This window comes from Dreissena polymorpha, chromosome 4, assembly GCF_020536995.1.
Source record: "Dreissena polymorpha isolate Duluth1 chromosome 4, UMN_Dpol_1.0, whole genome shotgun sequence".
NCBI lineage: Eukaryota > Metazoa > Mollusca > Bivalvia > Myida > Dreissenidae > Dreissena > Dreissena polymorpha.
Window position 1 is genome coordinate 121,653,619 of NC_068358.1, and position 13,577 is coordinate 121,667,195.

Sequence of the window (13,577 nt, forward strand, 5' to 3'; positions counted from 1 at the left end):
AGATTGGCGAATACTAACCGGTATGTGGTTCCATATTTCCATACCAGAGTAACTAAACGACTTTTTTTAAAGGTTTTAGTGAGGTGTTTTATGCGTCAAATCATTGTTTGATATCGATCTTAAATTGTAATTATTGTTTTTCACCAGTTTTATCAAGTCGTCAATATATGTGGGCGTTAAATTATGAAGAGATTTGTAAATAATTATACCTATGAAATATTTACATCTGTTTTCAAACGATAGCCATTGTATTTTTTGTGATAAATCATAATAATTTATATTTAAGTCATTACGTAATATTACTCTTAAAAACCTTCTTTGCAGTTTTGATATTCTGTTTATGTCTCTAGTACTTGCATTTTGCCATGTGACACATCCATAATCAATAATTGGTGTTACATACGAATTATAGAACATAATTTTCATCTCAGGTGTTAGAAAATATTGTATTCGCCTGAACAGTGATAATTTCGATACAAGTTTTGAACAAGTTATATCAACATGGGCCTTCCAATTTAAATGTTTATCAATATGGATACCTAAAAGTTTTTGGGTTGCAACATGTTTTATTTTTGAGTTATTTACAAACAAATTTAGATCTTCTGAATGTTTAAGTTTTTGGCGTGATCCTATAGTCATGCAAGTAGTTTTATCTGGGTTGACTGCCATATTATTTATCATACACCAATTTTGTGACCTTAGTAAGTCGTCTTGAAGTGTGCAATTTATCATAGTTATATTATTCCCTTTACAGTGGATTGTTACATCATCAGCATACATGTCAGATTCTGATGTTAGTTTTAAGGGTAGATCATTCACGTAAAGTAAAAATAACACAGGTCCTATGGAGCCTTGTGGTACACCGGAACTTATCATGCAGGTGTCTGATGTTACTCCATCTGCCCGAATTAGTTGCAAACGGTTTTGTAGATATGATTAAAAAAAACTTCAAAGACGAATCCGAAAAATGATATAGTTTCAACTTGTGCAGAAGAATAGTGTGGTCTACTAAGTCGAATGCTTTTTTGAAATCTACAAAAACAGTTCCTATCATATAACCATCGTCCATACAATTTAACCATGAATCAACGAGTCTGATTAAAGCAGTTTGGCATGAGTGGTTTTGTCAAAAACCCGATTGGTGTTCATTTAGTATACAGGTTTCTTTTAAATATATATTTAATTGAATGGCTACATGTCTTTCAATTATTTTAGAAATTGTAGGTAATAAAGAGATAGGTCTAACATTATTTGGATCATGTTTATCTCCTCCTTTATGGAGAGGTACGACACTTGCTAATCTAAGTAAGTCTGGAAAGATTCCAGTTGAAATTGAAGTATTTATTAATGTCGTAAGAGGTGGTACGATATAATCTTTGCAAAGTTTAAGGATATTAGGTCCTATTCTGTCTAAGCCACTACTTTTATTAGGATTAAGTTTATCAATTAATGTAAGAACTTCCATAGGCGATATATATTCTAATTTGAACTCTCGATTACCCAATTTTTCATCTAAGAAAATTTTTAAATATTCAAAATTTAACCCATTTATGCCTAGTGGACTCTCCCATCCTGCGAAATTGGATCAATTCATTTCCAAAAATAGTGATTTCTAGTAAACTTATTTCTAAATTTAAAATATTTCTCACATAAATTATTTTAAGCAAACAGCGCAGACCGTGGTAAGACGCCGCATCATGCGGCGTCTCATCTGGGTCTTCGCTGTTTGCCAAAGCTTTTTTTTCTAGACGCTAGACATAAATGGGTTAAATGACAAAATGTGCTAAAGATTGGAAAACACGTTTAAGAAATCAATTGAACTGCAGAGGCGAACTAAGACGGCGTGATACAAATTAAATAATAAATTGTCGGCTCATTTAGCTCTGTGGATTATAATGGAACACTAATTTGTGATTTCTGTCACGAATACTGTCGGAGAAGCTGTAAGTGTCGTACAATCGAATGGCGATTTTAGTGATGAATACTTTTATTACAACGGATAGTGTGGGTTTTCGTTTGAAATTGAACATGACCGACTTATCGCGGCATTCCTAGGTAAGGTCGTAATTATATCATGACCGACTTATCGCGACTCATTCCTAGGTAAGGTCGTAATTATATCATGACCGACTTATCGCGGCACATTCCTAGGTAAGGTCGAAATTATATCCCCCACAGTGTCAGGCTGTATATTATTATTTCATAAAACGTGTTTCATCAAACCCTATACAATTTGAATTACCGGTGAATCGTCGAGTGTACAATTCCTTGCAGATAATTATTTTGTTTATATATTAGTGTTCTCGAAAGAATAAACATACATGAAGTTGAAAAGTACATTTGTATAGCTTTTTTCCATTGTATGTGTTATTTTAATATTTTTTATCAATAGTGTTTTACCATTAATGAGATGAGACATACATTAGCAGTATTTATGATGTTCGGTGCAAATCCTTACTGCGATATACTGACAATAACGAGCAATTTGATATTAATGCCTGACTAAAAAAAAACGCTCGTCTAATACTTGTGGTTGGATAGCGATGCCATTTTTATTTGTGAGCAAAGCTTTTTTTTTTTGAAAAAGAAAAAAAAAGCTCACAAATAATGCAGACGCAATTTTGCAAATCAGTATGCCTTAGGTACGGTAGGGCCCGTAACCCATGACTGCCTGTGTGGATAACTCCAGTCAAATTTAGCAGACGACAAATGCGTTTCTGTTTATACTTAACTGGTACACGGCAGCAGACGACAGCCTGTAATTATGTAAACAATAGGAGATTGTTGGACATATTGGCCAGTCTAGTGTTTATAACAGCTTGTGCGATGACATTGGTAAGTTTATCATTGAAATCTGTACATATTGGCTGCTTTCATGGAAAACGGGGCTTAATGCTGCATTAAGAGTCTGTCATGTGGGCAAAATTGTTTCTCAATAATTTAAAGAAAATAGATAAAGTATTGTATACACATATCACAACATGTACATGATTATAGGCTTGTTATTCTTTAGTAAGGCAACCACAATTCTTAAGATGGTAGCCAGTGCAGCGACCAATTGTGAAAAGAAGACATATTGTTGTTATTTTGTCTAAGATTTCTCTATAACATAAATATGAGGATAAACAATCAACACACATCTCGACATGTGCTTTAAGACACACTCTTTAAAATTTGAATGGGTTGTGTTCATTTCAAACTTGCGATATAAAAAGCTATAACATACGTTTGAAAACTGAGTTGCTTCTAAGATTATGCAATAGCGAACAAATTCAGTGCCTTCAGCGCTTTGATAGAACATGTAATCAATGTGCTGTTTGCTTATCATCATGATTTATGAAACAAACTGACCAAACAAACATGCGCATATATGTCCCATATGGGATATTAGACTGTATATGGGTATGCCCATTTTGGATCTCTTTGGAGCCGAAAACGGCAAGCACCAAAGGGAATGCCCAGGTTCACCCAAAGTGCATCACTCTTTATAAATATGAAATGAAATGTAATAATTTTGTATAAACGTTAAGAATGGCGGTGCTCTGGTTTGAAGATAGCATTGTTCTAAGCAATTGGTGTTTTATATTCAAAGGTTTGTAGAACACTAAAGATCATAATTTTTATAATGTATGCCTCGTATGGGGCCCTCAAGTTGCATTTAAGTACCCACATTTTAAAATAATAACGCATGATAGCATTCAAAAACTGTAAATGTGTCTTGTTCTGAGAAAATTGGGCATAATGCATGTGCGTAAAGTGTCGTCCCAGATTAGCCTGTGCAGTCCGTACAGGCTGATCAGGGACGACACTTTCCGCTTTAATGGTATTTTTCGTTAAAAGGAAGTCCCTTTTTACCGAAAATCTGGTTTAAGCGAAAAGTGTTGTCCATGATTAGCCTGTGCGGACTGCACAGGCTAATATGGGACGACACTTTACGCACATACATTATGCCCAGTTTTCTCAGAACAAGACACATATAATCACAGGCGTCACAATTGACAAGTTAATGACCTATGAACAGACCCGTTTCCATAAATTTTATCATATGAATGAATTTAATTTCTATTTATATAATTATGTTCATGTGAATGATAAAAAAAACATCAGAACATTTCAAAACACACCACCCCATTAGTTGTTTTACCGCTAGTGAGAATAAATAAAAGAATAGAATTAAAATACGTAATGCTAAATCTTTATAACATATTTGCTTAAGCACTTTTTCGCAGATTTTCGTTTGTTATAAAACATCATTTAGTTCATACACTGAAACATTAGGTTACGAATCAGTGGCAATACAATTTAGAAATGTTGCTCGCTCTTATCATTTATGATTCTATTCTACTTTCTTCATCGAGATATTGATGGGCCCACGTTCTCGTTGAATAATCAAATGTTTACTCAATATTTTTAAACAAACAGTTCGGCTCTTGGGTTGGATAATTTATTGGCAATTGAATACAGAATTTGCAAGACGTAATGTTCAGCAATAAAATTATTTAGCCACGTAAGGCGAAACTGGTTCTTATGCCGCATGCAGACAGCGTAGTACCAAACTGCGATTTCTCTTATAATGTGCAAGAAGGGTTACATATAATATACTTTTTCTAATAATAGATTATACTATCCGAGGCTAGGATCAACGCCTTTCAACGGTGGAGTCATCTATTTCAGAAACTTGATGAATTGAAATATTAAAATGTAATGATGCACGACTCTTCTCCACCTGCGATGTTAATGGAAGTATCACGTTTTAACACACGTTTGGCCAAAATTTCAACGCTAGATGTGGTATGTTAACATACATTTAAAGAGATACAAATTTCTCGTTTTTATTGCGTGGAGCACTTCATTCCATTTTAATTTCCCGCATCGATATCTTTTCATACGACACACGAACACTAACTTAGTACATGAGCACGAGTTTAATAAAATGATCCGCAAAACAAACAAAAATAAAATTTTGTATCTCTTTAAATCTATGTTGCCCGACCACATCTAGCTTTGAAACTTTGGCAATTGCTATAAGGAACATGGATTTTGATGTTTTCTTATTTTTTCGAAATATTGTACAAAATATTCGTTGATTGTCAGGGTTTATGGGCTTCTAAACAATATATGATACGTCTCAATGCTAATTACAGTTAGATATCGATGTCGCATTGAAACGTATTGTGTGTTATATTCAATTATATAATTATTTTCTCTTCCGTCTATGTTTACATCAAAATGTGAATACTGTCCAACTAGCGACTGGAAGGTCCCTATGTCGATCGCCTTTCGTCGTGCATTCTCAAGATCTTTCCAATCATACCAAGTAGGCATACTGATTCTTTCGAGGAAACGAACTTTAGAGTTAATCTATAAGCACAAGGCTTTCGGTTCAATCAAGCTAAAATAAATAAGTTTAAACTAAACACATACATGAATATGCGAATTTTCATTAAAAACACACACATAAACTTTCTCTGTGAAAAAGACATTCACTAATTTACTGAAATGTGTGATGAAATTCTGACTTAAATTATGTTTCAAACCTATTTGCGTCGTTGTAACAACTTGTAAAATATTTATTTATATAATACCATCTCCATTTAAATCGCGCCTCCTTTGATATCAAGCTAGGCTAGCTTTACATCGAAATCTCGAGACCTGTTAACGTTTAACATCAAACACATTTCTCATATAGAAGATTCCCTGCAATGCAATATTGGCAAAAATATTATCACACACTCGGACTGTTTAAACTATTTAGTGACATGAAATAATAAATAGATTTTTGCGAATTACTTACAACGAGTGGGATTTGATCTGAATTTCGAGCGTTGACACTCGGACTTATTTACGACAGAGCACAGGCGCTCGCTCACGTTCATACTGAAACTTTAGAAAATATAAATGTTTACAACATTTGATAACATCATTACCATTCAGCGTCGATATACATCATATTGATGTCACAATTACAATATGTAATAAAGTGTCAACTCTGAAATTTAGCACCGTGGATTATAATGGAACACTCACTCGTGAATTCTGTCGGATAAGAAGCTTTTGTGACGATACTGGTGATGGATAATAAATTTCCTTCAACGGATATTTCGGATTTTCGTTTGCCATTAAACATGCCAGTGCAATCGCGACAAATGCTTAGGTAAGATCAGTATTATATCCCCATAAAATAATGCTTACTATCGAATTGTTAATGGTAGTTTTAAGTTATGGATGAACACTCGACATTGTCTATACTATTATAAGCTACATCATTGCCGGTATTCGAACCAGCGATATTTATATATGAGCCGTGCTCTGTGAAAATGGGTTTAATGCACGTGTGTAAAATGTCGTCCCGGAATACCATGTGAAGTCCACACAAACTAATCAGGGACGACACTTTCCGCCTAAACTTGATTTTTTCTAAGAAGAGACTTTCTTGAAACGAAAAATATCATAAAAGCGGACAGTTTCGTCCCTGATTAACCTGTGCAGACTGCACCGGCTAATCAGGGACGACACTTAACGCACATGTATTAGACCCCTTTTTCACAGAGCACGGCCAATATAAAATCGAATGAGCTATCGAGTCGACCATATCATTTCATGGTCATACGCTAAGTAAGTAATAAACAACGTATTTTTCAAGATAAGGCGTTGAACAATCTTAAAAACGAATTTTTGATTTGAGTTTCAAAGCATCAATTTGGGAACAAGTTCCTTTACCGAATACTATTTTAAGCTGATTTTTATTTTAAATTTTGACAAGTATTTCCTGTTGAATTGTATCATTGTGTTCACATGATTAGAAATACTGAACCAGCTCTCTGATCACTCGTGTATTAAGAAGGGCTCCGTTTCTAGTTCGTGTATAAACCAATCGTTTCGTGTTATTGTAAATACAATTGCAACATTAGAACACATGGGTGCATTGAACTGCGTATTCGTTCTTCACTAGATAGGCTCGCTATTAATCATTGAATGCACAGCTGCATGTTCTGCTGTTTGCTATTCATGCGACAGACAATGCATTTCATTGCGACAATGAAGTAACCGATAGCGGGGCTATGCTATATCAGCCGAGGATCTTTTCAGTTATTAAATTGTGGTACTAACTATGCCAAAAACAAACAGTCCAAATAGCTCATTCAAATGTGTACTAAAACTTTTTAAGCGGTGATATAAGAACGCAGCAAGTAAATGTAAATTAAGTTTAAAATGCATATTACTGATTAACAAATAAGGATGCATTCCCACATTTTCACGTTAAGCGTTCCATAGAAAGAACAGAGCTTTGAGATAGTCATATGCATACCATATTTGCAGCGTATGCCCCGTTTGAACAGCCAATCACACTCTGATATCGAACTCAAGTATTATGTTGCAAGAACCACTTCATGTGAAAATGTGTCTTATGCCATATGCCGGCAGACGATTTCAACAGTAGCCCATTCCCAGACCAGCCAATCGCGCATTTTTGTTTGGATATGCACCGTGAGCTTTAAAGTCACGCAAGGTTTCGTGGTCTCATAAGCGGAAGCTACTGACTGCGCGGATGCTGGAGCTACGCTGGCTGCATAAGGCACAAAACCCATTTTCGCATGACGAGCATTATGTATATGGGTTATATTATTTGACCATGAACTATTTGTAATGTCTACAAACAAGGAGAATATCACGGTTTGATCTTAAATATAGATATTTAGACACACGTTTGAAGGTTACTTTTACACAATATTTTACGAAACAGCGAGTATTTTCACATGCATCTCTTACTTGATTTGTTAGTGAGAATCTATAATTAACAGATACATCATGTTTAATAGATGAAACTTATTGCATATTCCGAGATTTATTCGTCTGGTAGAACGTTTCATACGTGCATTATTGTGCTAAAGGGGCCTTAATAAATAGTTCATGTTTGGAAATAAATATTAGCGTGAGGACACATTTAATCACGACACCTTTCACTATTCAGTTGTTTATTTACGCGCCCTTAGATAAATTCGATGTTGAAATATCGTTAGCGCTCGCATCATACCAAATATGTATGCTTATATACAGTAAAATATAACCAAAACTACTCTACTATAGAATCCTGACGTTGTTTAATTATAATTATTTATTCGTCGTCTTTTTTTTCTCAAAGATTGAATAAAATAGTTCAGCAAAGACGATTGCCATGAAGGTCATTCATAATATTTATGTGCAATCAATATAGATATCATATTCAAATAGGTTATGCATTTATGCTCCAGCTAAAGAACAGCTAAAAGCTTTAAAAAAAATGAAGTGTTTATTTAACATAATGATGAAAATAAAGAATCGTAATATTGTCATATTTTTCTTTACACATGCAACACAACTTTATTATAAAAGTAAATTACGTATGAACATCCAATATCAACTAAGTATGCAACAGGCTGGTGAAAGTGTTTTCTTCAATAATTATTTTCTTCCGACGTCTAAGATCTAGAAAAAACACAAAGGAAGCACAAACATCGTTTAGTCGAATAGGCGATACAATTATAAAGAAATATGAATATAAAGTGGCTGACAGGGTTAAAATATAAGTCGTCCTCTTTAAAAAAAATCCCCAAATTACGCCATTTTGTCAGTCAATGGCAAATAACTCACAGAAACATTTTAAAGCCACGTTAACGCATGCCCCTAATCAGGCATGAACAAGGCCAAAAATCGAAGTTCAAACCCATGACTTCTGGATCAATGGTCTGCTCTGTCTCAAGGTTAAAGGGTAACTCAACGTTGCTTACGGGATAAACATTTATTTCCAAAACGAAGTCGTAAAACGTTCCAAACTAATTAATAATTGTTTATTCGGCGTAGCTGTTTAACGTCACTTTTGACCTTACCTGACCTTTGTAAGTGTCCAATAAAATTCAAATAAAATTTCCCGCGGCTAGACACGAATGAATACACTTCATTTATACCATCGGCAGATTTGAGCATACCACCAGAACATTGGAAACATGTCCGCGTCTTTGTAACACTGTTTTACTGCGTGTTCAGCATGAAACAATTTTATCTCTACTGAAAAGGCTAGATAGATAGAACAGTTTTACACTCAACTCTTGACATCAATACAGTTTGTGCGTGCACCTTTTCTTTTCAGAGGATTGCCAGCGCTAGAGCGTTTGTACTTAAAGGCTATGATCTCATATTTAGTAATTACTTCCATATTCCTGTCTATGTACTAGCATATTTAAGTTCGTAAAAGTATCGTTTTTCCCTATGCTGATTTTCGTTTTTGCCAAATCATTTTAAATTGCTTTCGAAATTTAACATTAAACATGTAAAAGTATAAAGTTTTAAACAAGCCGTCGTTCCAGCAGTGGAATCGTGGCCTCTCTTTAATGAATTGCATTCTAACCCGCAAGGTATCAGGGTAAGTTCGCGGCCAGTAAAATAATCGTGATATAATATAGACGCTATCGCGTGAACTAGGTGAACTGGAATTTTCTTGAGACCAGAAATATGTTAAATGAAGATATTCAGCGATATAATTATGGTATGTCAATAATAGATTCTTAATGTGTTTTCAACAATACCATAATAAATATTATTTTTGATTAATTTAACAAGCATGAGAGCGATGATTCTCGAAACTGTTAATAATCGAATCAAATAGCAATGCCCGACAAACCACTAAAACATTTTTTTCGAAGAACGCCCGTATAAATATTTAAAATATGTACGGATACTTCGGGTGTGGCCGGTTAACTCATATGTTTTAATTTCACTTCAATACTTATTTTTGTTTTCTGTTTGTATCTATAGGTTTATGACCAGCAAAATGTAATAATGTAAAATAAGTCGCGAAAACTCCGCGTAACATCCCGTACTGCGTGTGATGCAGCTAAGAACTGCACAGAAAAAGACATTCGCTATCTTTGATCTCATTCATTGAACTCTTTACCTTTCACCAACTCCAACCACAATCAACGCCGTATATCTTTTTTATAAAGATATTTCTTGTTTTTAAAATGTGACATTCGGGAATATATTACACACGTTTCGATAAAAAACACCTTTAAAAGTGTCAAAGCAAAGTAAAAGTTATAAATTTATATAATCATACAGATTGTAAAATATTTATAACATTATCAAACCCCTTAGTTTGTTTTTTTTTGTTTTTTTTTTATACATTATTTGTATAGCGCCCTTTTCATACTCGAGATGTGCGTTCAAAGGCGCTTTACAGTTTTTCCCTGATCACTGGGTCATAAGTCGTCCGTTAACATCTTGGCGCAGTATGCAGCCACGGCACATTGGCTTATTTCTCTCACAGGTACCCATTTATACACCTGGGTGGAGAGGAGCAGTTGTGGGATAAATTTCTTGCTCAAGGAAATTCCAGCGGTCAGGGTGGGATTCGAACCCGGGACCTCTCGATCCCTAAGCCATTGACCTACCATTAGACAACTGCTCCCACGTTAGTTTAAATTACCGGTGTAACGTGGTTGTAAATTAAGCCTTCTTATGTGTGGAGTTACATTATTTGCAAACTATTTGAGTTTGTCATAATGATTTGCATACTTTGTATATCAATAATTTAACCTGAAGAAGGGTGTACTATAGTATATGACATAGATACATAATAATTACATATATTATTATATCATATTTAAGATAAGTTGGGCTATAATATTATAATTTAAATATATTTTTTAAATATAATTATTCAAGAAAGTTGAGAGTTCTTATTGTTTGCAAATACCGCTTTTCTAATATTTTTCCTAGGTACTAAAGTAAACTATAATGTCATATTAAACCAAATATGTGTGACGCCGGCTTATCATTATGATTTATATAACAAAATATTGTAATATTCGCCCATGCTTAAGACATAACGCGTTGTGCTTTGTATAGCTATGTTCAACTATAACTACATGTGACTAAAATATGTACTTCCATAAACACATGCAAATATTAGGAATGTTGCTATTACTTTCTTCTATGCTACATCCTGTCTGCTATAGGTTACGCATGCGCAATTAATTTCCTTCTATATTACATATAAAATAGTTGAAGTTCGATATCAATTTTACCATGACCAAGCGTTTCACAACACTATATCATCATTGGAAAGATAAATGCATAATCTTTTGAAAAAAAATGCATGTCATCAAATTATATGTGTTGTAACTCAAAATATTTACCTTAGAATAGGCACACCAGTTTGACACATGTGGAGGCGACCATTTTGGGCTCAAATATTATGACCTACTTTCAAAGCCGGGAACCATCAACAGAAAAAGTTGAGCACAAAAATGGCTATTTTTCTTATTGCTTACAAATATACCTTCAAATTGATACCAAAACGTACCATTTGCAATGCATTTTACAAATCCTAGGCAGCATGCACTGAACAATGTGTGCTAAGCATCAAGTTGACTGCATGTAACCCTGCAAACAGGAGTTCCGGTTTGGGGTTATGTGACCTATACTTCTTCTTGTCTCATATACTAATTCCTGTCTCCTATACTACATCTACTTTGCATCAGCTTCTGATGTGTGTACTACTTCTGCTACTGCTGGTGCTTTACTAACAACTTCGGCTACTACTCCTATATTTCAGTATATATTTTATAAAGCAAAGTAAACAGTTGTCCTTAACTATTGCTTCAAGCAATATTGACCAATGGTAAAACAAAATCGTATGCGTTGTCATCACCGAGTCAATGAAGCGGTCACCGTATTCTGTTGCATAACGTGCCAATCTTGGTCTCATACGGACATTGATTTACAAAGGGAAATTTATATGAAAGCCATCGTTGAGTCAATTAGCTGTGATATTACACTCTCTATTGAGCGGTCACCGTGTTCTGTTGCATAACGCGACATTCTGGTATCAGGGGGACGCTGGTGGTAAAGGCAATATTATGATTTGTATTAAAGCTGGCGGGATCATTTTTTATCGATATTGAACGTCAAGTATACTTTGAAAAGTGTTAAACTAGTAGATTAATGGAATTGGAATGTTCAATTTTATATCTCGATTTATTTTTTATATAAATTTGGTTTGGACTTTAAATTTTAAGATACCGGTATCTTAACCGAAAGAACGGAAAGGCTATATGATAACCATATTTCAAACTGATGGTTGTTGAGACCATGATATTGATTGCGTTGAGCGTGTTCATGTCCGTGTACAAAACCTTGTATAGGCCTGGTTCTGTTTGTGCTTATGCTAAGAATCACTTGCACCATGGTAGATCCAATTTGAAACTCGTATGATCTACTTACACGTGATAACACTTTCTGCTGTGGGTCAATTAAATGAATGTGAACCCAGCAGCTGCCGTGGCTGCATTCTATAGAATCGTCCAGGCTTTAAATGCGATATCATGAGAATTCCCACCTGGGCCCTGGCTAAGAAAGTTTAATCAGGATTTGAATTCATATGAATTATGGTTTGTAACAGCGTGTATGCGGGTATAAGAAGTGACCAAGTATTTACGGACTTTCATTGAAATCTGTTTTATTTTGCCTTGTTACATTGAAAATTAATTAAAAAAACGTATGAAAAAGCCACCTCCTTGGGATTGGAATCATCTTTTTGGGAGAATTTAAAAGTATCTACTTTATTGGCACGAGTCAAATGTTTTTGCTAATGCAGCAATGTGTTTAGGTTGGGCGCTATCTTTTTGTTGTTAACGATTTAATTAGGTGAAATGTTCTTTCCATACAGGCAAAAAACATTGATTTGCTTTAAAAATTCCTTCATTTCACACTTTATAAAGGTCCTACGTTTTCAAGTGGGTTGTGATTGTACATTTCAGAATGAATTAACCCATTTATGCCTTGTTGACTCTCCCTTCTAAATTGGATCAATTTATTTACAAAATAAGGGATGTCTAGTATAATTATTTCTATATTTAGAATATTTCTTACAGAAATTCCAAGCAAACAACGCAGACCCAGATGAGACGCCGCATCATGCGGCGTCTCATCTGGGTCTTCGCTGTTTGCCAAGGCCTTTTTTTTCTAGACGCTAGGCATAAATGGGTTAAGCATCGCTTCGTCCGTGATATCATTGACATTGCTCAGGAGGCCTAAAACATGTTTGCCATTACGTGCGCCGCGCCAGTCCGAAAACCTTATTTATCCGCTGTGTGCAATTGAAATGCAGCCAATCAAACAGGCAGACGACACGCGCTTGACTTCCTATGAAGTGCAGCATTCATTGTTAGACACAATGTTGCGCTTCCGCGTATAAATATCAAGCCGAGAAAAAATGCTGTGATGGCATACAGCAAACAAGTGAAATCAAAATCATGCATACAATTATTTATTTTTATAAGATTGGCATCCTTTACAAAGCAAGGATGATATAATGCAACCTTTTTTTAATTACATCTCAATTGATTATTATATATTACTGAAACATGGCATTTATGTAAAATGGAAAAACTGCAAAAATTGTGTATATGCAATGTACATAAAATCTTAAATATGCATAAAAATGTGGTGTGTTTTTTTTAAACAAATTACACGAAAGTCGCTAAAATAGCTTAAAAGAACCATACTTCCGTGTAATATCTTTTGCATATTTATACTTG

At 34.6% G+C, this 13,577-nt stretch overlaps 1 protein-coding gene across 1 annotated transcript in view; it reads left to right on the plus strand.

Annotated features, from left to right (window-relative positions):
- Positions 1 to 5,734: 5,734 nt before the first annotated feature.
- LOC127880047 (uncharacterized) overlaps positions 5,735 to 13,577 on the plus strand; it is a 249,805-nt gene continuing 241,962 nt past the window's right edge. The window contains exon 1 of the mRNA XM_052427275.1: positions 5,735 to 6,154. Coding sequence (XP_052283235.1) covers positions 6,072 to 6,154 — 83 coding nt within the window. The 5' untranslated portion in view covers positions 5,735 to 6,071. The remainder of the gene's footprint in view (positions 6,155 to 13,577) is intronic.